This window comes from Puntigrus tetrazona, chromosome 17, assembly GCF_018831695.1.
Source record: "Puntigrus tetrazona isolate hp1 chromosome 17, ASM1883169v1, whole genome shotgun sequence".
NCBI lineage: Eukaryota > Metazoa > Chordata > Actinopteri > Cypriniformes > Cyprinidae > Puntigrus > Puntigrus tetrazona.
The window spans coordinates 2912803-2938067 of record NC_056715.1 but is presented as its reverse complement, the minus strand read 5'-3'; the positions used below and the strand labels follow the sequence as shown (position 1 = coordinate 2938067).

The 25265-nt window shown below is 37.9% G+C and overlaps 1 protein-coding gene across 1 annotated transcript in view; it reads left to right on the top strand.

Moving 5' to 3' along the window:
- Window positions 1–25265, top strand: part of kiaa0586 (KIAA0586 ortholog) — a 103004-nt gene that overhangs the window by 41337 nt on the left and 36402 nt on the right. The window contains exons 11-18 of the mRNA XM_043262656.1: window positions 268–378; window positions 3638–3861; window positions 11190–11262; window positions 11599–11838; window positions 13665–13836; window positions 14030–14203; window positions 21308–21504; window positions 22430–22531. Of these exons, the coding sequence (XP_043118591.1) occupies window positions 268–378; window positions 3638–3861; window positions 11190–11262; window positions 11599–11838; window positions 13665–13836; window positions 14030–14203; window positions 21308–21504; window positions 22430–22531 (1293 nt within the window). The remainder of the gene's footprint in view (window positions 1–267; window positions 379–3637; window positions 3862–11189; window positions 11263–11598; window positions 11839–13664; window positions 13837–14029; window positions 14204–21307; window positions 21505–22429; window positions 22532–25265) is intronic.

Here is a 25265-nt window from a genome sequence, read left to right as displayed (position 1 = left end):
CACGAACTGAGACAGCCAAGTCACCAGTCTTGCTGTCTGGCTGGTTTTAATGGAATGTCATTCACATTGCACACTATTATGTGCCTGCAATATCCCGTAATTTTTAGGCCATTTTACGAATACGAAAGTGTCGTACAGGTGCTAAAATTTTTCCTCTGGTACATATTATTACTCGCTGACCTGTTTTCTTTGCTTATATTTGAAGTCCAAACTTAATTTTGTAGTTTTCAACTAAGACTCTGTATCTCGGGGTCCTTGTCCTTCCAGACTGCTGATGCGTTTCCTGTGCAGAATGCCAAGTCGACCCAGAACAGCAGGAGCAGCCATCTCTCCCCCTCCGCCACGGCCCCGCCTCCTTCCACAACCCCCATCTCCGTGGTAGGTTCCCATGGCAACCCCATCCTCTGCAGTTCCAGGTTTACGAGCCTTCTCCTCTGTGCAGTTTCTATCCACAACAACAGAATGACACAATTGTACCTTTTGTATCCTGCAATTTCAGCCCTGCTGTTATTCAGAGACCGCTCCGATAAATCAGTGTTATCACTCGTTTACACCTGGGCTTCAGAATAAATGTGCGGCACCCCTCCCAAATGCAGCCGCAGCAAATTTTGGGATTCGTTTTGTTTGGATTGTTTTTCTTTTTTTCTTTTTTTGTCAGAGTCAATAATTGCATCCACCGATTTTTGGTTCCAATTTGTATGTGTTCAAAATGTTAAACTATAGAAATTACCACAGTATACTTCTGTCTATCTGTCTGTCTGTCTGTTTTAGGAATTATACGTGCATGTAATATGTAGACTGCATGTTAAAGCCATCATGCAGCTATTTTCTTCTTCTCAAAAGGCGATGATGTAGTCAAAACATCCGGTATTACAGTATTATTTCCAGAAAATGGGTGTTCTCTCTTGACTCTGCCTCACGTAAATACTGCCCTGCATTGTGCAGGTTTTTTTTTCAGACAGACATCAATCACAAGGTTTGCGAATCCTTTCTCAAAACATCCTAACTCAAAAACATCATCAGTCCTCAAAATATACAAACAGAATCCAGTCAAACAAAGAAAACAGCAATATATACGTTGTCATGTATTTATTATGAAAAATGATCCAGTGTTACCTGTCTGACAAAAGTATGTGAATATTTATGTGACCCACTTTTGCAGCAATAACTGCAGTTAAATGTTTTTTGTAAATGTTGACCTGTCCTGCACTATGGCTTGTATGGATTTTAGCCCATTTCTCAGTACAGAAATGCTTTGAACACTGTGATGTTTCTGTATGGGTGGGGAACTGCTTGTTTCAGGTCTTTCCGAATCATTTCGAAGGCATTAAGAGTTGAATTAGGGCTTGGTCATTCCAAGACATCAACTTGGTTCTTCTTTAACCATTCTTTTGTGCTTGGGATTATTGTCTTGTTGAGTGACCCGCTTTTAGTCTTGAGATTCAGTTCTCAGTTTAAAAATTTGCTTGTATAATATAGAATTCATTGTTCAATTAATGATGGCAAACCTTCCTGTCTCCGATGGGGCAAAAGAGACCCAAACCATACTAGTGACACCATGTTTCACAGATGGGATAAGGTTCTTAAGATGGAATGCAGTTTTTCTTCAAATATAACACTTCTCATTTAAACCAAAAAGTTCTATTTTGGTCTCATCACATGCACATGATCTTTAGCAAACTGCAGAACTGTTATTTTTGGAAAGAAGTGGCTTTTTCCTTCCAACTCTTGACATGCTCACCTTGGGTGTTCATGGTGGACTTATGAACATTAGCCAATGTGTCAAAAAAGTTGCTTAGAGTTACCCTGGGCTTCTTTGTCTTTCTTTTTGGTCGATCACTGCTAGTGAGGGTAACAATAGTCTTGAATTTCCTCCTTTTATGCACAATTTGTCTTAAATGGCATTGTAACATTTTCCAGCCATTTTCCAGCTCCTTTTCTGAGGTCCTCAGAGAAACTCCTTTGTCATGTTTTACTTCCACAAGCATGTTCAAACTTGGGTAGATACCTGTTTTTTTAAATAGAACGGCACACACTGACACCTGCCAGATGGACTCTGATTTCACCTTCAAATTAACTGCTAATCCTAGAGACTGACTCGCAGTTTATTTTCCAGGTACATATTTTTGTTTGACTGGGTTCCCTTTGTCAGCCTTCAGGACATTTTTTAGAACATGAAATTCTGATGTTCTTTTGGATTGTTTATGCAGAAATATAGGAAATCTAAAGACTAAAAATCTAAAGCACCATGTATTTACAAATATGAAATACCACACTACATACTTAAATCCGTCTGTCTGTTTACCTGTCTAAATGTGATGGATAGATAGATAGACAGACAGACAGACAGACAGACAGACAGACAGACAAGCAGATGATAGACAGACAGACAGACAGACATATAGGAAAAAAATAATTATTTAAATGACCATACTACATACTTTAACTAAACAAACTCGCTCGACCCTAGAATTGGCAGATAATCTCGTAAACATCTTGCAGATGTGCCCCCGTGCCCTCTTTTGCTTAATAACACTGTGTAAATCATAAGAACAGAAAGTACCGCTGTAAGAAAATCTATCGAAGCTCCTGATTAATAGTATTCTAGCACCTCCGATGTGGTTGAATTTTTGACAGGAGCACAGGGTTGAGGTTAGAGAGTCCCTCGTCAAGACGAGCCTGCCAGAGCAGCATCTGCCGGCCCATGTAATGGATTTATGGAGCTCTCCGACAGATTTATATTCAGGAGAGGATGAGAGGGAGAGACAGCCAAGGACCCTCGGCTGCCCACTTTCTTGCTTGCCGAGAAGGAACGTGACACGTATACTACAGGGAAAGATGCAGCAGCTCGGGCGAGATTTACACCGGGCTAGTGCAGCAGTCACCTGTATTTGATCTTGAACCTGCTCATTTCTAGTTTTTTTTTTTTTTTTAAAGGAATTAACACTTCAGCAAGGATGCATTAATTTATTCAAAGTGACAGTAAAGGTGCCGTTTTTTTTACTTCTATTCTTAAGATATGTCAAAGGTTTAACAGTAAATATTAAGCGGTGTATGGGAAATGTTTCTTGAGCAGCAAGTCAGCATATTATAAGATTTTTATGTGATACTAAAAATGCAGCTTTGCGTCACAGGAATAAATCGCATTTTATAATCAATTAATATAGAAAACGGTTATTTAAATTGTAATGATATTTCACAATATACTCTGCTTTTGATTTAAAAAATGCTAAATAAAAAAATTCTTAATGATTTGCTATTAATTATTACAGTAATATTTGCTCTGTGTTATGCAAACAGTATCAGCTATTTAATAAGAATAAAACCGGTTTTAGAGTAAGACAGATGAAAATGTGTTCAAAGCAAATAAAAACTACTGAATAAAAACTGAACTACCGGCCTGTTAGCATAAAAAAAATCCTAAATGTTGAGCCCTGAAAATGCTTCTGAAGCTTTGGGAAAAAAAAACAACAACAGCGCTCACCCTAATGGCTCATAGCAGCAATCCATTAAACATATTTATCATATTTACCCTCCGGAGCGGCTCCCTTACAAAGACCGTTTGTTTTTCCCCTCAAAATATACACAGTCATTTAAATGCATCCAATATCTTTCAATCTTCCCTCCTCTCTCGCAGCCCTCAGAGCCGGTTGATGCAATTGCCATCAGGGCTGCTCCTTCACACAGACCCAGCATTCTGAAGAGCATCCAGCCACCCACATCCATGTTTGAGGATGCGGGAATGGTCCTGAGGCAGGTGAGGCAGAGCAAGAAGGTTCTGGAAGAAAACCTGGAAGCCATTTTGAGAGCCACAGATGGAGAGGTGCTTCACACGCAGTTAGAGGCATTGTCAAAAAACAGGTATGATATGTAGCAAGGTATTGTACAGTATAGGCACCACTTTTATGGTAATACCACGGTATTGATCATTTTTGTTTACCGTTTCAGTATGGGAATACAGAGATCACTGAAAGAGTAGTCTTTTTTTTCTTTTCTTTTCGATTTCTCACGAGTATCGGTGTTGACATCGGGGGAAAATGCAGCAGAAGAAATTGCTAGTCGTAAAGTGTAGCGCTGTAGAAAATTTCCCCGTGCCTCTGAGAGCGCTGCTGGTTAACTTCTGCATGTTTTCATGCTTCTGAAAGTTTGGCCATGCTGAGGCGGTGAACCGGTATGCGATTTTGATTGACAGCTGGCCTCAGAGCACACTCCAGGCAGGAAAGGGCTAAGCCAAACGGAACCATCACCGTGATTGGCATCTGTCAAAGGAGGCCTCTACCCAGACGCTGCCAAAGTAGCGCTCCATCTCAATATATTCCCCCCCGAAACATCACCTCTGAGAGCAGGGCACGATACCACCTGAGGTTAACAGCTCTGCCATCACATTAAACCCCACACAGAATATTATATTAAAGTTTTTAACAGAAAAAGCAAGCACGTTTGTCAGCCACATGGGGTTTTAATCAAATTTCTATTCTACAAAGATTATCACAGTTTTAGCTTTTATGAACTGTATTAATCTTTAGGCAAGTAGCTCACGATTCAAATACATCTTTCCATCACCCATTTTTCTTCGAGTGGAGTGCGTGACTTGTTGTCAATCAGGCCTTGTCATAATACAATTAATGGAATAGTTATTATTTTTTAAAAATAATATTTATGCAAATCTGTTACAGAACAAACCTTTAAAAGTGTATGTACTTATTCCAGTTCTATAGTTTATTTATCTATCTATCTATCTATCTATCTATCTATCTATCTATCTATCTATCTATCTATCTACCTACCTACCTACCTACATATCATAATATGATAATTAATAGTAGTATTTTTAATAATAATAATGTATAATTATATAATAGTAATATATATTTTTTGTTGTTGATAATTAATGAACATCAATAACAGCCATGGTTGCTTTTATTATTAACTAATAAAAAATCTAAACAAATTACATTTCTAGTTCTGTAACAGTGTGATAGATGATCAGGAATTCAATTTGCAAAAACAATGTAACATGAAAGTATGTATTATATTTTCATTAAGAATATATAAAACTATAAAGCATTTTTTGATCAGTCATCAAATACAAACTTGCATATGTATGCATCTTAATTTTTTTTTCTGTTCATCATGAGGTTGTGAGTGAACTATGAATTATTTTTTTTTATGGAAAAAGCTGCTTGAAGACTCTTTAAAAATGTTTTCTGTTGTTTTCACAGAAGAAAAAAACGCATTTTGGAGTGAGTTTAGGTATGACACTTTCATATCCAGGTCATTGAAGTCAGACCTGCACGTTGGTCACAGCATGGTGTCGTGGCTGCAGACTCTCCACCAGGAGGTTATGTCACCGTGAATTATGAGTTCGCTTTTGTTTGCAGCTTTTAAAACGCATAACGCTCAAATCCAGGCGAGGCGGACAGAGGGCTGTTTTTGCCGGGGTTGAGTCTCTCAGAGAGGAGTAACGCTTTATAGCAGGAGGTCAGACTCAATCTTACCATTCTGCCTGCTCTCAATGTGACATTACCCCAGATCCCCCAGGCACAGAGCAGCTAATGGCTTGTGATACACCACGAACCATAGTCGCTGCCCACATCATGCACATTTCCAGAGATACAGAGAGATAGGGACGTGGCAGCGGCAGAGTGCTAAAGCAGCAGTTTAAAAAGTGAAATGGAGAAGGCCGCCCCAGGACTGCTGTCTGTTATATGATGCGGAGGCTGTGAGAGCAGAAAGAACAGCAGTGTTCTCGCTCTTTCCTCAGGCACAGAGCAACGTCAGTGCTGGAAAGATCACAGGGAACCGTTTGATACCCAAATATTTTACAGTATTGTAATTAGTGGCCGACTGATTCACGCTGGGCTCTAAGTGAACGCTGGGCCACTAGTGAAACTTATTTTTTTTAATTTAGTACAAATTTGATGCATACAAATTAAATTGTTAACGTAATAAATTCAGTGGAATGTTGAATTTCGGACTCCTATTGCTTTAACAACAGCAACATTCAAGCTGACATGAACAAAACCTGATTTCCAAAATCAAATTAGCTCTTGAAACCCAGGTTTTCTGTTTTAATAGGTAATATTTATTGTTACCTGTATAATATATATTATTGTTTATTTGTTATTGTTATTATATTTATTTTATATTGATGATTAAAATAATAATAATAACAATAGCAATAAGTTATTTTATTAAAGATGACATAAAAAACAAACAATAATAATTATTATTATTATTAGGAAAGACAAGGCAAATGTATTTATATAGCACATTTCATACAAAATGTTTTACGGGCATAAAATAATCCCAAAGAAATAATCATTTAATTTGCTAATAACAAAAATGTATTATTGTTTAATTTTAGCAGTGGTTGTATGTATTATTATTAGTATCTGCTAATAACAAACTTGTTTTGTAAAGAAAAAAGAAAGAAAGAAAAAATTATAATAACAATAAAACATTTAATCTTTTTTTGTTCCATGTGCTAATTATAATAACAAAATTGGTTGTTGTTATTGCTGATAATAAACACTAAAAGTATTACAAATAATGATAATAAATAGTTTTTAACATGTTTCTCTCATTTGTTATAATGATTGGAATATTTTTTGTTGATGACGATTATTATTATTATATTTCATTATCTGAGAGGGGAAGCTACAATTTTTTTAAAATTTGGAAGCACAGATTTTAGCTGAAATGTTTTAAATATATTGATAACGTTTGATTTGACCGAGCCAATGTCATCTTACACATCAACAGTATCATATCGAAGTCCAATCAGTGTTTTAATATCGTTTTAAATATTAAATACATAGCACTGTTTGTCAAATGTGTTCCGTATTTACATTTTGTCCTGTTTGTTTAGTTGACGCTCTGAAACACCGGTGTGGTCTGCTTTTTTTGTCCCCCTCCGACACCTCTCAAACCCATCTCAGTATCCAAACTCCTCAACCAAAATGTCAGCCTCAATGTTAATTGTCTCCAAAATGGCAGGCGCAATCAGCCCGGCGTGTGCATGAAAACACAAGCGCGCTGATTGATGCGGCTGCCTCTCCCCGCTCTAATGGCTTTGATCTTTTCCTCAGCTGAAAGGTCGCAGGGATTGAGGTGCCAGATGCTGTTCTGCTCTCCGCCGTTCACCGGTTTAGCTCGCGCCGCAGCGAGAGCGCGCTTCACGTCGTGCTTTATGCGCGGGGCTTGATGGATTCATTCATTTGAGGAAGTGACACTGCAAAACGAGTCTGAAGTTCGATTTTATTCCCGCCATCCATCGCGGTGAAATATTAATGAGGGCATTTGCAAACGTGAAACTTTCAGATCTTTTTTTATTCTCCTTCATTATGCGCCCCCCCCCCTCCGAAAAAGTTACACCTCGCACTTGGGTAAAGGCAATATTTTTTTTTTAGTTTGAGTTTCAATGACTTTGTAATTGTAATTATCCCATGTACTGAAAATCTCATGAAGGCTGTTGCATAATTCAACAGATGGCTTTCGGAGTCAGTAGTGAGATTTATCACTCCTCTCGCTGCTTCGAACCGACTTTCTTGATGTTTCCTGCCGTCTCCGCTCATAATAGTTACGGCTTCTTTCCGTCAGTAGCCGAGACCTGTATTATGTTCAAGTTTCCCGTCGACTTACATCATAACTTTCAAGTGAAAAGACGCTCTTATTATCGAGTTATGTAATTGGTAGTTGTGTCAACTGCTCCTCAAAGAGCGCTTGATGATTCTTGTAATTACCCCGAGAATTACATCCGTTATTAACCTCAGAGATTATGTGCTTTTATCGTTCATCGGGGACCAAGTGTCTGTTGAAGTCACTGATTTCTACACGGTTATACTCCTGATATTGTGTCGAGTATTTTCAGCTTTGAAATAATTTCGCTTCTGGTTTTACTTGCTTTTGATCTTATTGTAGGCTACTGCAGTCGTTTTATGTGTTTGCGTTGCCTGTGCGTCATCTGCACATGCAAACGGTTCTGGAAAATGCTTTTGAAAGAAGTCTCTTATGCTTATAAAGGCTGCGTTTATGTGATTTTAAATTACAGCGAGTGCTGTAATATTATGAATATTATGATGCTATTACGATTTATGTTTTTGGTGCTAAAGAAACATTTTTATTATTGCAAATGTAGAAAACAGTTGTCTGCTTATTTTTTGGGGAAATTTGGGAAATTATGATGCTTTTTGTAGATGGATAGATAGAGCTTTTGAGAGCATAAATTTGCAGTAAACCAGCTTTTAAATACTTTTTCAACTCTATACAGTACACTCATAACTCTTATTCTGATATTTGCCTGTTAGCCGTGATTGAAGCTTCTTTTATCTCTTTCTGGAGGCTCCAGGAGTTTTTACATGCAATCATTTCATTCTCTCCAGATCTCTCATGTATTTGGCGGAGGGAATGTGAATAAAGCGAGGTGCTAAATAGTCTTTACGGCTCATTTTCCACTTTTTCCCCTCCCGAGAAGCCCAAATTTACTGGATAATAAGGAGTTTAAAGGGGCTCAGTTGAAGAACGGTGAAGAAAATGGCGGGTAGTCAAAAGAGGTTAATTGAAGGTCATTCTCGCCGCTCGAATCAATTGTGCTCCATTTGGAATCACAAGTGTCTTCAAGCATCATCTGATTAGGCGAATCCATCACACGGCAGACGCTCGGCAGACATCGCGCTGTGACAGGGCTTTTATGGGCAGCCAGGGCCTTTATCTGAGTGCCTGTTTGTGTCGAGAGCGGCTTGTGAGATTTTGCGGGCAGCTGTGTGTGTCCGTGGATCAGTGAGTTCTCGTATCCTTGTGTTTGTGTGTGTGTGTTTGTGGACAGGGTCCATTGGATGTTGGGTACTGATCAGTAGGGCTTCATACTCTTTGTGCTTTTTTCTCCACGGCCAGCTGTTGTAGGTCTCAGCCCATGCTCAGAATCTGCAGCACTCTGCCACTTTCTCTCATCAGCATATCTACCAGGCTCTGGCCTCTGGCTCCATTGGGAGGCCTCTCTTTATGCTGCATTGTGTGTAGTATCTGTCAGCCCAAAATCCAAAATCCCTTCCTAATCGCAGTTGTACATTGGACGGATCAAAAAGAGTAGATTTTAATGTTGTGGGAAAAGCAACTTTGGTGGTTGGTGCATAAGCTGACTAGAGTTGTGACTACATTAGCAGTTATTACTATTGTTTGTCTAATCTTATTAATTTGTTAAATAAATAAATAATATATATATATATATATATATATATATATATATATATATATATATATATATATATATATATATATATATATTAATCATTTGTATATTCATTTTTAAATATATTTTCTAACTTGTTTTAAAAAAATATTTCTCTTTTTTTTTATAAAAACAAATATTACTAATTATGTTTTTTGTTGTGCATTTTTATTTATTTTTTTTACGTATTTTTCATTCTAAGTTTTAAAAATCCTCCCTGAATAGTTACAATCCTGTCCATTTAAATTGTCGTTGTTTTTGCCAGACACGTTTAGATAAATGTCTTTGGCATCAAGTCACGCTGTTTTTAGCATCCCACCAAGAGTGTTGGATTTTAGGAAAGCATGTAGTAGTGCACATCCCTAGTTTTCTCATCTTTTGGCCCCGCAAACATCACTTTCAGAAACCCTATAGATTATCATGACATCCCTTCAATGGATTTTCTGCATTTTTTGACGTAGCATGAACTCTAGTGTGCCCTTAAATACAAACCCACATAAGCACATACTTCCTTTTTCAGCTCTTATAAACTCTCTGAGCAGAAATTCAGAGATGAAAAGAGGAAAAGGGAAGCAAGCATTAGATACATGGGCTGCTGGCGGTTCAAAGCTGCAGTTGGACGGCATGCTGGGATTGTCACTCGTCTCCTCATCTCTATGATTTATACAGTGCAATAAGTGATGCAGAGATGGGCTAACAGGCCAATAGACAGCAGGGCATTAGCATAATGTGTGCAGCGGAGAAATGCTGGAAGACTGTTGCGTCTTTAAACGCAGTGTGCCACATTTAGATGAGCTTCGCCTGCAGATGTCTTCCCTCTTTGGGACTGGGGATCTCAGGCAATCAGTATGTGAAAATAAGAAAAACTATGCTCACAGAAGTCCAGCTAACTGTGTTTGTTTTTGTCTCTGTTTACGCCAAAATATGCACTGCAGCGCAAATCTGGTTTCCAATCCGTTCAGTTAATTTAGAAGATTAATCTAACCAATCTTACAGTTGAAAATTGGTTGCACGCATTTTGTTCATGTTTTGAGATAAATTAATTCCTTTAAGAAAATGTAACTGAATCCAGGAGGATTTTTTTTTTTTTGCAGATATCCAACAATTATGACATTTTTTAAAACACGATATGTTTTGCAATAAGTAAAATCATTGCATGTTTTAAATTCATTTTGTCATTAAAAGTAGCCTATAAGATGTATTGTTTGGATGTAAAGCATGTTTAGTACTTTTGAAACAAAAAAAAAAAAAAAAACTTAAATTGGAAAATGTACAGTAAGGTCTAATAGATGCGGTATTGATCTCTCAAACTGATGCTCCTTATAAAAAAATGCAGAAAATAAAATGGCACATTGCCTTCAATAATAATACATATTGCGCACCCATAATATTGTCGTCAAAAGTAAATATTTGATAATTTTTTAAGTCTATTATTTTAATCAATACTGTATTTAATTTATTTTCAAAAATACAGTAAAAACTGTTAAATTTTACTTAATTAAAAAAAAGTTTTCTATTCATAGAGTATTATTTATTATACTATTTTATCTGCTTGTGTTTCATTAATTATCACATTAATGCATTATTGTTAAATAAAATTATTAATTTCTTTAAAAAAATTCTTTTTCGTGCACTGCACACATTTTATCCATTATAATTTCCTTAATTTAGCTTGCCTTTTTATTTAGCAATTCACAATTCAAGATTTGCGTTTGTGCATTCCCTTCCAAAAGCGGAATGAAATTCACAGCTTGGGGGAAATTCATCTCTAAAAGTAGCTAAAAACTGACCCTGAACCTTAACCGTATAGAGCACTAGAATGACTAACCGTGCCTGGAGCAACACAACAAGGTTTACCATCAGGAAAAGTAGCTCTGTTGCTAGAGTTTATAGATGAATAGTTTTTTTTCTGTCATGTCTTTGAAGTCGTTGACGGCCTGTCATGTGTCTTGTCCTGTAGAGATGTCCGTGAAGAGCTGAGGATAAAGAAGACAGTTGATGCCTGGATCAATACACTCAGCAAGGAGATTCAGGTGAGTTGAACTGAAAGATTTAGTCTCTTTTTCTGCCTTCAAATGCAATCTGGTGTTTCTGTACAATCTGTCACTGTTCTTTGTTCTCCGAAATACAGTTTTAAAAGAGAAAATATTTGAATAATCATTAGTGCTTTTTGCCTTTGATAATGCTTGGCATTGAGCGGAGGTCCGAGTAATCACGGTTATGATTATTTACCTGGCAGACAATAAATCAGACAAAAACTAACAACATGGCACATCAAAAAAATGTTGTTTATATTACAGTGCACAATCATTCAAGTGTTTGTGACTACAAGGTCCCGTGTCTCTTTCTCCTTCTCTTTGTCTTGGCAGGATGAGCTGGCGAGGGAGAGCTCTGAGAGGATTGTGGAGAGGAGCAATGCTGCAGTCTCTAAAATGGTGCAGCAGGGCCAGGGGAGCAGGAGCGGACGTGTGGCTGGTCCAAGAGGGGGAGGAAGAGGAAGAGGAAGAGGGGGAGGTGAAACCTCTGCGGCAGACAAGAAAACCTCTCTGAGAGGCTCAGTTAGAGCACAAGCAGAAAACACACTGGCACACAGAAGCACACCTGAGTCGGTGAGCTGGATTAATTCAGTGTTATCTAACGCAGTGCCAAATGTGTTCACTGTAACCAAACTCCTTCGATGATTTATTGCAATACCTAATGAGCTGCCTACCTAGACGTCATGCTCCGGACCGTTCCAGATAGGAGGCTGTGAAATAAGATACCTATTTGTATGTATTATTCATTACAATTAAGCTTCGTGAATTAGTAGAATAAATCATTTCCGTTTAAATCTCCTTCATCAGCCAAACCAAAAATATCAGAAATACTACTAGAAAATCACTACTTATATTTAAACATACTTATTATTAAATCTAATTCTGAATTATTGAATGCCTTTCAGCTTTACGACACTCAGACATTATATGCTGATACCATTAAGAAAAAGAAATAAAATGGCAATCAAATTATAAGATTATCTGAAATCAGCACATTTTCAGGTTCTTGACGTTTAAAAAGTTTGAAAAGCCCGGATTACTAAACAAGGGTTCATTTTGGTTTGGATGCTGCCTATGTTGGCAGTAGATTATGATTATATGACACTAGAGATTCATAATTGGCTATTTGGCTGTGGGCCAGATCATCTGTCTGTTCTATTGAAACTGATAATGAACTGTAGGATCTGCTAACCTGTTTGTTTGCAGTGTTTATTCCTGTATGTGTTGTTTACTTATCACTGTGACCTGACAGGCTCACAGCACTCCCAAAATGTCCATCTGGATGTAAACACTGTAGCTCGATACTTCTCTGTGTCTCAGTGGCATTTTCTCTAAATGAGCCGCTTTGAGCACCCATATGTTGCCCCGACACTAATTTGCTAAAAATAAAGAGCGAGAAGACGAGAGGCAGGCCTGTCTTATCTGTGTTTGGCACAAGCCTGGTCCTGTTAATGGCCGTCCCTGTTGCCCGGTGTCTGTGGACGATTCTTTAACCTAGCAACGCATCCAGTGGATATCTGAAGGTTACTATGTGTGGAGGCCGTTCGGGCATTTAATTGCTGCTATCGGTAAAGGTGCAGTCAGTCCAGACAACAGAGCACACGGTTACAAAACGCTATTTAGCTGGAGACGTTCTGGGATTGGCATGTGTTTCAGATGAAACTAAATGATATCCAAATGGCTCACTTTACATGAGCGGTGTTATAATTTTCTATTTTTCCACAAACATTCTGTTCAGTCTTTCATCATGTAGACTACATATCTATACATTTATAGTATATTGTGTTATGTTTGCTGAAGATATGAGGGGTTGTCTTTTTATACATCTCAGTATATAGAAGTACAGTGTACCATGTTTACCATGAGTAAATAGTATCATACTGTATTCAACATACATAGATCGTATATTTAACCGTGTTTATTTTTTTGTGAAAGAAACACATTTAGCAAGGCCACAGTGTGTTGATCAATAATGGCAGTAAAGACATTTACTAATGTTACAGTTATTATTACTACAATTTTTCTGTTTCAAATAAAAGCTGTTCTTTTGAACTTACTATTCAAAATAAAATGAAATGAAGAAATAAAACAATTTTGTATCTCATTAGTAAAACCTGCTTATAAGTCAGCTTTGCAGTATTTTAAGTCAAGTCAAATTAGTAACAGTTATTTCAAGTTGCAATGACATTTCACAGTGTTTCTGTTTTTACTGTAATTTTTTTTAAATAAATGCAGCTTTGGTGAACATAAGTGGCTTACCACAGTTCACCATGCTTACTATAAATACGATGTAATATGCCATGTTTACCATACAAGGTTAACAGCAACGTTTGCAATATTTATTACTATTTAAAAAATTGTTACACATGTTGTTGATCTTGTGCTTATCATTCTTTCAGACTCCAATTGTGCTAAAAACTCAGGATGATCAAGAGTATCTGTCTAGGCTGTATGGAAAAGCCCTTTATGATGGTCATCGACGAACGCTCAAAAAAAGCCCTTACCTTCGGTTCAACTCCCCTACGCCGAAATCCAAAACGCAACGACCTAAAATAGTAGAGACCGTTAAAGGTGAGGTGAAGGTCTTCAAGTAGTAATGATTAAGTCATTCTTCTTTTATTTTATGTTTTGTTACATCATAGGGATTTGTTGGGCAGTACTGCCTAGCAACTTGAAAAACAACTTGGTAAAAGAATTGCCATCACCCTTAATTTTGCCTTTTCTTGAATGTTACTTGGCTTTCCCTTTTTGTTCTCTCATACAGGGGTGAAGATGAAGTCATCTAAAACCCAAACTAGCCAGTTTGTGGATGTTGTTCCTGAGCTGCAGTCTTCAGTCTCTGAGCCACGTTTTCTGTTCAGCCCCAGTGATCCTGCACAACAGCAGCAGCCTGGTTCTCCAGTGCGAGGTTACCTCATTCCCATGGCCATACCTTTAAGTAAGTCACCTTTAGCGCGCATAGAATTCATTCACCGCTAGGCCTATGTGATTTAGGGGGAAAAAATCTAATTATATTTCTTCTGATAAAAATGATAATTGCTGTTTTTGTGGTGAACAATTTTGTTAGAGTTAAACATTTGAGTTTTACCATTCTTTAAATCCATTCAGCCGATCTCCAGGACTGGTGGTAGCACTTTTAGCTGCACCTTACCACAGATCAGTGAATCTGATTAGACCATTAGCATCCTGCTCAAAAATGATCAGAGAGTTTTGACATTTTTCCTGTTAAAATCTTGGCTTCTGTAGTTACGTTGTGTACTAAAACCGACAGAAAATTAGCCTGATATGACTAGGATCTATACTCTCATTTCGGCATAATAATTAAGGAACTTTGCGACCATACTATGGCTATGATAATGATATTACTCAGCACCTGAGAATAGGCTTACTTCCGTCAACATAACCAACTTAGCCATCTGCTTGCACAGCGAGTCCTGCAACCATGGAAACGTTTGAGAGATACAATTCAGAAGATATTTACTTTGGTGCATGTACATATACATATATACATATACATATAGCCTTAAACCACTGGGAGCCCTTAAAGCCCCTCTTTTTTTAGCAGTACTTATTACAACTTTGGGAACATGCTGCGTGTTGTTTTTGATGTTAAAGCGACCCAAACTCAGAGCATATGCAGAGATTCACTCTGAAGCACACAGCGCATGTTATTTATTTAATTTAATCGCAGCCTTTGTCTTCTTTGTCTTAGAACTGGTAATCACACTAAGCCGTATCGCAATTTTGGTTTTGTTTCAAATAACTGTGCAACTCTGCTGACCTCATTTTTTGATTATATTGGGAGATTTGTTGTGTTTGTAACCTTGTGAGTGAAACGATTTGCATCAAGGTTATGTTTACGATGCCTGGAAACTATATAGCTTCGCACGTCACTAGGATTTGAGATGCATTCCTGTCTTTTGATTACAACAAATACACACAGAACCGATGACGCAGTGTTTGCTGTTTGGTTTCCCTTAAACCTCTGACCATTCTAAAACAAAGACGTCCGACGCACCATGAATGGTTGCGACAGCCTCCACATGCTGCAGTCATAAAGCGTCTCTCCTCCGGGTGGCTCCCAGCACACAGCAGCATTAAAGAATGGACTTAATTAGACAGACATTTCAGCGGTGTGAGTTTAGCTCTTAATTACGGCTGCCTCTCCACTCGTTAAAAAGCCTTCCTATGCTGCTCTCGTTTAATCACTTCACTGTCAGGGACATTAATGCCTTTCTATTACGCTCTCATTTTCCCGCTTCCAATCATGACGAGCTTCGTCTCAGGTCCGACCTTGTGCGGTTGGAGGTAATTCTGTTTATTAGCCCGAACAGCCATATGTATGAAAACACCGTCATGCTTTACGAGGGCACTTTTTAGGGCAGTAATTGCAAATAGCCAATTGAAAACATTTTGAAAGCGTTCATATTATGAGTTGATTAGTTTCTTTTATCCCAGGCCCCCCCTTCCTTTTGAGGATTACGACCTCCTGGCGCCGAAACGATCCATTAGTTTGGTAACAGCTGAATTGCTGTCGTTATTTTCTGCATTGGACTAAAGAGGTAATTAAAGGTATTGCTCAAAAAATGGCAATGACGAAGCACCTTTGCTCCCCTAAAGCTGTTTACAGTATTTAAATGTTTACAAAATTGTGTCTCAGCATATTGAGGCTGAAACAAACTGACAGAAAGTGGCCTACTAATGTTTGAAATGGCAGGTGGACTTTTTTGTGGGCGGTTGCCCATATGCTGGACTGACCTCTGATCTGAGCTATGCTAGAGTGAACAAAGACTCGCTAATCACATCTGCAATGCAGTGGCCCTGATTGCCATCGTAGACACTGAACTCCTTTCATGGTCATATTGAAGTTCCTTTAACTGCTTGACGAAATATTGGAATTTCTTCATTTGGAATAACCGCTGCTACAGTGCTAATAAAACGTTAGCATTAAACATTAGCTCTTATTATATGTAACACTGATGTTAATGCATGTATCTCTAACAGGCAACTATTGCAAACAATATTCCAGTGATGAGAAGTATGAGCCCTATGAAGATAACAATAAAAATATATTCCTTAAAGTTGTTCTTAGTAGCCTATTAAAGAATAGCAGAATCCATCGCACAGCTAGAATGATAAAGGGTACAGCGAAACGATGGAATAACTTTCAGAATGTTCTTTACCAGCCGATGAACAATAAAAACATTCACACCCAATCAGAATCGATCCTGCTAGAACCAGCTTGGTATTTAAAGCGGCTGACACATGTTTGGTTACAATAAATAGAAGATATAGTTATCGTTTCTGGTGTGAGCGGTCTTTTAAGGTCCCATGTTGTCAATTCTGAAATTTCCTGGCTTTTTCATGTTAAGTGATATCTAGGGACTATGTAACTACCGTATAAGTTTCAAAACGGTCAGTCCACAGTGGTAGCTGTGATTGTTCACGAGCCGCTGTGACTTTCTGTAAAAATGTGACGTCAGATCTACTCAGTCACCGCCTTCAGTCTGCACCCGAGCACCGTCCACCCAACCATGACATTACTGAGCAACAACATGTTGAAAAGGTTAACTAGAAGAAACCAGATCGGCCGACCTATGCGCTCACTCCAAGGATGGAGGACTTGACAGGATTGTTACTGTCAGGTGAGTCACATCTAATAGTCAAGAGGTGTACAGTTCAGTTTCAGCAGGCAACAGTTTTTTACAGCTACGTTATTATTCCAGCTACAACTAATCACTAGTCCAGCTAATCACAACAATGCATATTCAGTTACACATCATTATATATAAATCGTTAGTTTTTGAGGACATCAATGCCTAAAATAAAACTCCAAAAAGGTGTACAATATGGAACCTTTATAGAAACACTCCACTAAAAAATATGATCATGTTTCAACTCCCCTAGAGTTAAAAAGTTGAGTTTTACCATTTTTTTTCTCCAGGTCTGGCATAGTTTAGTTTAGCATAGATGATTGAGTCAGATTAGACCATTAGCATCTCTCACCCAAAAATGACCATTGAATTTCAATAATTTTCCTATTTAAATTTACATTGTGTACTAAGACCGACTAGGCCGATATGGCTAGCAACTATACTCATATTTAGACATCATTGCATCTGCTGCAGCCATGGTACAGCAACAAAGTTCCTTGATTATTATGCTATTTAATAGTCTATTCAATAGTCTTACTATTTAGCATAAACCAGCATGGAAATTCATCAGAGCTCAACAATAAGGCTTTATTTCTTATAGATTTTTGGTCACACTATTTTTAAGGTCCTCTTAAGGTGACATGCATAAAGAAACTTAATGACTTAAAAGGTTTTTTTTGGTTTTTTTTAAAGGGTAGTATTAAGCGTTGCTTTTTTGCCAAGTCTTGTTTTCTTGTAGTATTACCATGACATGATGTGTCACCTGAATTCAACAGAATTACCAAATAATAATAATAAAAATAAAACAATGCCCATTTAATATTAATATTCAGAACATCAGAGAAAACCATGTTTATTTTTGGAAGACATAAAACCACACATGCATTATCAAATCATTAAAATTTGACCAAACTGACTGAAAACTTTCCATACTGACCGTCTGGCCATCCTTATTATTGATGTCAGTCTAATCTGGTCTGCTCAGCAGGGACGTTGTTTTTTTGGTCTAAATTTAAAGTGCAAAGAGAGTTAAATACGTTATTTTACACTTCAGAGCATCACCATCTCATTCCCAAAATCACGGCTGTCAGACTAGACTTTCATCTAACGAAAGTTAAGGATCTCATGATAACTTCTTTAATACCCCACATCGACTAAAAGCACATCTTTTACCAGTCAAGGCGATTCCCAAGGCGTCTTAATCGTGCACCAGTGTCAGCCTCATGGCTGTCCTATTTCCCGTCACACCAAATGTGTGAATGAAACCCAAGCGGAAAGTTCCAGACTCTCATTAAAAACTTCCCAGCCATTTCAGTATTTGTATCTGTGAAGGAGAGAGTCCAGACCGGCCCAGCCTGGATTGGATTGACTCGCCAAGGCTCAGACTGGGTCTCTGGAGGGCTGTAGATTAGAGCTGGCCTAATTTCCCTCTCTTCCGTGACTCTCTGGGGACGGCAGTGGGAATTGCGGAGCACCCCATGGGAATGGTGAGAGAGCCTTTCATCTGCTGCAGATGTTCAGTGCGGCTCATCCACAGACGGCCCCCGAGTCTCAGTTACACGCGAACGACAGCAGGAGAGCTCTCCGCAAATCTGCTTAGCAAGTTCTGCACTCAAAGAGTAGAAAGTAGCAGTCGAATCAACACAGCAGCGATCAAGGGAAGTCAGAGTTTATACAGTTTAAAGCAGCATGCACATTTTTTTGTCAAACTCAGGAGCTTTTACGATCCTTTTCCTTTTTTAAATAATAGCAGGATTGTTAATTATCTATCTATATGTATATCTATCTGCTTATTATTGTATATGTCTCTCTGTCCAGTCATCCATCTTCATTCTATCCATACTTTCATCAGTCTATCCATTCATTGTTCTATTTATCCAGCTAGCTAACTATCTTTCTATCTATTGTTATATCGGTCTGGCTTTCCATCTGTCCTTCTGTATGTATATCCATGCATTCATTCATTCATCCGTTCATCCATCATCATCCACTATCTTTGTATCTGTTGTTCTATCTGTCTATCGTTTTGTATGTCTGCCCATCCATCTCTCTCTCTATCTGCCATTTTATCGTTTTATCTACAAATTTTATCGTTCTGTCTTTCCATCCATCCATCCACCTACCCATCCATCCATCATTTTAATTCCACTTCCTTACATTCAAATTTGATTTGCAATTAATTCTCAATTCCATTCTGTATTCTGCACAACCCTGTGTAAAGAACTGCCTTTTTCTGTTGTATTATTGATAAAGAAGGAATCCTTGTGAAGACTTGTAATTCACACACTGATTGCTGCTCTTGCATGGCCGAGATGCTTTGATGGCTCGTGCTCACCACAGCTTTGCTCTCTCTGAGGTGAATTCCTATACTTTATTGATTTGTAGGCGAAATTGCTCTGGTGGTATCCCCAGCGGTGAAGACGTGACTTCATTTGTTGCCTTAAATTGCGTGTGGTTGCAGAAGCGGGGCGTGTGCGCACATATTTATGTGCATTTATTTCATTTTAATCATCTCATCATCCCTCTCTCCATCTTCTTTTCCAGGTCTCCTGCTGCAGTGTCCTCGGGTCCAGTAAAGTCAGTGATTTACATGTTCTTGGACATGTTCCCAAGCATTTTGAGGGCTGTGAATTCTGTCCCTTCTTTCGGGTCTTTGTTTCTTTGCACGCCTTGCGGCTTTTCTGGTTTGCGAATAGCCCGTAATAGCATCTCTTACTGTCTATCATTGTGCTAATCAGTCCAATCTGGTTTTACATTTCAGAGCTCACACTCTCTTGAGGTTCTAGAATACAAACGCCTCCTTTCAAGCTTTCCTTCAGCAGAACCCACATGTTTGTTATCAGAAGTATTTGTGCATTCCAGATGAGTCAGTGCTTCTTGCTCCTGAGCCACTGTTTGGATGCCCTTCAGCCAAATTATGGAAATCGTAAAGCTTATGTTTCCCCTGCTTTGCATGGAAGGCTGGGAAAAACAGATTGCGGCGCTCGCAGCAGATTTATGCTAATGCCATCCTCCTCGTTCGCCGTTAATGTGCCGAGGCCAGACTCGCGTCTCTATGTAATGGGGCATGTGCGTCTATAACCTGCCTTCCTGCAAACGAGGATGACACAAACCCACGCTAGCGCACTCTGGCTGAACCTGTTTCTCTCGCGGCCCCTTTGCAGAACAGATGCCAATCATGTTGGCTTCTCGCTCGGCCAGATGTGTGCAAATGTGTTTTGGGCTGACACGGCACTTTAAAGTACCGTGGATGTCCTTCGCAATCGCTCTGCGGCGTGTTGAGAGATGGTGTAATGACTAGGTGCATGTGTGTGTGTGTGGGCTTCATCTGCAGGAGTGCGTCTGTCTTTAATATCCCTCTTGCGTGAGTATTGGGGTCGCGTTTTGCCCTTGCCTGTAAACAGAGTGTTGATGTTATCTGCGCTGCATCAGGGCGATGGATGTGCAGACTTTAGGGGTTTGGCAGATGAGCGTTTAGGCTGCCGGAGTGTATTCCTAGTGCACTCACGCATCCTGTGGAAAAGAGGGGGATGGAGATTTTGTTTAACGTCGCCTCTAGTTGTTCTGGTAATGTTTCACTCTGCAGACGTATTCACGTATTCCCAAAGCCTCAATAAAAAGGTGACTTTTTTTCCTTTTTTGAATGTGTAGATAAGTAAATAAGCCATTACTTAGTAGATCGTTTCACCCAAAGCGCAAAACGGTAATGCGTGAGAGCACTTCAGGCAATGCAAATTTGATGTTGGTGCTTTATGAGATGCATTTTATAAAGCAATGTAAATGCATGTTTTAAACAATCCCAGATCAACCACAATTCCATGCGTCTCAGTAGGTAAGCCCAGAGTGAATGATCAGGCCCTAATATATAATACTTAATTTAATAAAGCTGAGGTCCATAACTTTGTTTTGGACAAATTATTCAAAATCATTATTTTGATTAGTTTGTTCAAAGCTGTCTTTCAACCGATTAACAACGGTAATTCTGTCATAATAAGTAACTCTACACCATATATAATTATGAGAACATAAAGCGATATTGCTGGAACCACTTTCAAAGTATTTTAATTTTTTTTTCAACAGATGAACAATAAAAACTTTGCCGTGGATTTAAAGCGAAAGATAACAAAAAAACAGTGCACACTTAATAATAATCAGACCGGTTTTGTGTGTTGTTGTGGACACTAATATAATTTCTCTACTGTAGTTCAGTCTTTTTGAAACACAAAACTGTAATGTTCAAGACCGCTGCAAGCAATGCAAATTCAATTTCACATGTCATTACTTTCTGAAACGCAGTTCATAACGCACTGCAAATGTGTGTCGCTGTAGAACCTCTAACCTTTTGGTTACAATCATGATTATTAACCGCTTCTCCATTTTCACTCTAGGTAAGCCCAGAGTGGACAGCCAGGCCACGGTGCCTTCACGGGTCATCATTAGTAACAAACCAGCAACCGTAACAACCTCCTTCCCTCCAATCACTGTTCCTGAACCCAAACTGCCACCTGCTATTCGGAAACCCAACACCATCTTACTGGAGGTCCAGTCAAAACCGAAAAAACGGACCCCACAGCTCCAGATACAGGCAAGAGCTTTTACATTTTTGTAGCTTTTACAATTTTTTTTGTTTTTTTGATACAAAAGATTATTTTGTGGACGTTTTGTAAGTTTGGACAGAAGTAATGGCACTGTGTTATAACCAATTAGTTTGCTAACCTTATTTTTAATGGGATTTTGTTTCCCAACAAGCAATAATTGTCATAATTGTTTTTGCTTGGTATCACACTACTAAACATTTGAACATTGTAAATAAGTAATACTTGTTTTAGAGATGTCATAAGTTTACATGAGATTTTGCTTTCAAATAAGTGAACTATATTTTAAATTATAAAATAATCTTTTATCACAGAAAATGTGTAATAGTTTCCACAAAAATATTAAGCAGCAACTTTCTGAACATTGATATTAATGAGAAATATTTGTTGTGCAGCAGAAAAGCATAGCAGAATAAAAGCATAGGATCATGTGACACTGAAGACTGGAGTACTTGCACTAAAAATTTACCTTTTTTCATCATTGGAATAATTAACATTTTCAAATATATTAAAATAGAAAACTTTTTCTTAACTTTTACTATCAAATAAACAGAGCATTGTTGAACATAAGACTCTTTAAAAAAGAAAAAAAAAAGTCACCAACCATGCTGAATAGCTCCAGCCACAGTGATGTCCAAAAAATCAATCAGATTTAGTCTTTTCACGCTGCATTGTGTATGTGTGTGTGTGTGTGTGTGTGTGTGTGTGTGTGTGTGTGTGTGTGTGTGTGTGTGTGTGTGTGTGTGTGTGTGTGTGTGTGTGTGTGTGTATATATATATATATATATATATATATATATATATATATAAACATACATACAATAAAACTATATATTATAATAAAATAAAATGCAATCTGAATGGCTTTTGTTCCATATGCTGTTTTTATTCAAATGGATTTGTGTTTTGTTTGCAGGTCCAGCCTGGTGTGAATATAGAGAGTAATCTGCGCAGCCGGCCAGATTCCTCTACTCCAGTGATCCCAGGCGAAACCATCCTTCCTCCACCTTCACTCCATGTAAAATCCAAATCACCAACAGCACTAAGTAGACTTCAAATGTTTTTCTCAGTTTTGTACCAAAGCAGTTTCTAATACATCTGCAGGCATTCAGATTTATCATACAACTAAAACATCTAACATGTACATTTGTGTGTGTGTGTGTGTGCGTTCATACACCAGCTGGTTTTAGCTCCGTTCTGAGAATGGATAGATATTATGCCATTAGATTCTGGCTGTGCTCCAGCCTGCTGTAGTGCTATAAGGGTCGGTTTTGTTCCAGGTTTGCATTTCTCATCGCACTGCCATTGATTTTTGCCAAGCTGTGCATGCTTGTGCTCTCGTGCTCTCAGAACCTGCCCAAGCGGATGAAGATGGATGAGGTGTGTGCGTTTGCGTGTGTGTATGGAGCTGAATGTATAATGTTTCAGGGGGGACATTGCCGCTAGCGTTTTCTGCTCTTACTCCTCCAATCCCGACCTCAGCCATTCACATCTGGTTGCTAAGCAACAGATGCAGCTCTGTTGCTTTTCTGTGGGTTCGTTAGCAGATTCTGAGCAAGCGTCTGGGAGGACAAAGCCTCTCTGTGGTCTGCCTGCCGCTGTTAGCTTTAGAGTAATCATTACAGCTCTCTGGAAATAAGTGTTGATACGCATCTTCTACATTCATGCTAGAATCTGTGGAGTTCATTTGTGGATTCATTTCCTCTTGTGACTGTGCACTGAGGTTTAGTTCGCAATTAATCACAGAAAATGTAAGCTTTTTGAATGTTTAGCATAACATTAAAATGTGTCCTGTATAATAGCGTACTCTTCTATATTTCAGTATTTATTATCCAAAATACATTTTTTTAAATATAAACGCATATTATTTTTATTAAATAAAGATACATTATATATAAAAGAATATACATTTTTACTGTATTAGACTATTTAAAATAATTTAAAGAATCTTGTTTAATAGTTCTGTAATATATATCAATCCTTTCTAAATGTTTACTAATACTTAATGTAATTTAAATTTAGAAAACATTTTTTAAAAAATCATTTTTTTATTTGTTTGTATGTGTGTGATATGTGAAGTTGAAATACAAACACACAATTTATCAGTTTTAATTTTAGTATATATAATGTCAGCCATAAACTTTTATTATTAAAGTTCTTTATTATTATTAATATTATATAAAGATTAGCATTAGCAACATTATTGTATTTTATTATTTTGATGTTATATTTATTTATTTATTTATTTGTGTGTTAAAGCAAAATACATTTAAAAACATTCAAAGCTACACACTAGAGATAGCTTACAAACAGATGCATATGCGTATGTCTCCCTCTCAGGTCCTGTGTCTGATGCAGCTCGGCAGAGGTGTTCTGGCCTGCTAGCTCAGCATGGCTGCCTTCAGCTCTCTGTCTGTGCCCAGTTAATGCCCATGATTCATCAGACTGGCAGACCCCAGATTCTGCACACACACACACACACACACGCAAGGACAGGCACACAAACTCAAAGATCCTACGACACTCTTTGAATCATACACTTCACTCCCACCAGGCCTGTTGCCTGTCAAACAGAGGGAATGAAATATGACTAAGAAGTCTCACAGTACTTGCTCCTAAAACATATGATATCTCCGTCCTCTGAGACTTTTTTTTAGTGCATCACAGTCACCCCCCAGTGTTGTTCTTTGAGAAAATATTGTTATAGATTGATTTTTGTAGACCTTACAGACATAAAGGAATAATTCACAAAAAAGAGAAATCTGTCTGCATTTACTCAGTCTCATGTCTTTCCAAACTTTCATCTGTGGGACACAAAATGTGAATAAGGACAGGGACTGTCAAGGGTAAATTTTTCATAAAAACAGTACAGCATTCCAATCCATGTGAAGTCATGTGATAAGTTTGTTTGAGTTTTCCATCTTTATCCTTCATGTTTAAATAGCCTGTAAGCTCAGCATATGTTTTCCTTTCACTTTAATATATATATTTTTTTTAGTTTGTTAGTTTTCCCTCTTTTTCTCACTTTTCTTATCTTTTAAATAGCCTAGTTAAAAAAAACAATTATCAACAAAAAATACAACTAGAACTTAACAAAATGAATAAAAATACATCATGCTATATAAAATGTCTAATAACTTACACAGAGTTTAAATAGGTATACAAGATTAAAAATCATAGGAACAACCTTCAACACCGTCTATCACAGCAAGTGATAAGATTATAAAATCAGTCCATATCTATACTATTCATAAATGAATCAAACCAGTTTTGTGAACAGTTTTGTGAACTCAATCCTTCCTTTATGTTCCACAGTAGTCTAAACGTCACCCAGGTTTGAAACTACATGAGGGTAGGTAAATGATGACAGAAAAACTATACAAAGTAACTACTCCTATAATTTGCAGTTCAGTTGCATAATAACCAATATTGTACTTTTCCTTTCCTCCGATCTCTTCAGTTTGAACATGCGAGTGTGTGGTTGTGCATGTGTGTGTGAGCAGAATAGTAAGTCATACTGTGTTTCTGTAGTTCACTGCAGCACATTTGCTGCAGTCTTGTTTGTTTCCGTAGCTCCAATGCAGCTCCGATACACACACACACACACGCACGCACACGCGTGCACACACAAGTAATGTAAGTAAGGGGTAAAATGACAGCTATCCCAAAATAAAGCAGAACTGAGCTACCAGGAAAGAAGAGATGTCTTGTATCTTCCTGAAGAGGTATATTTTATGATAATGACTGAGTTG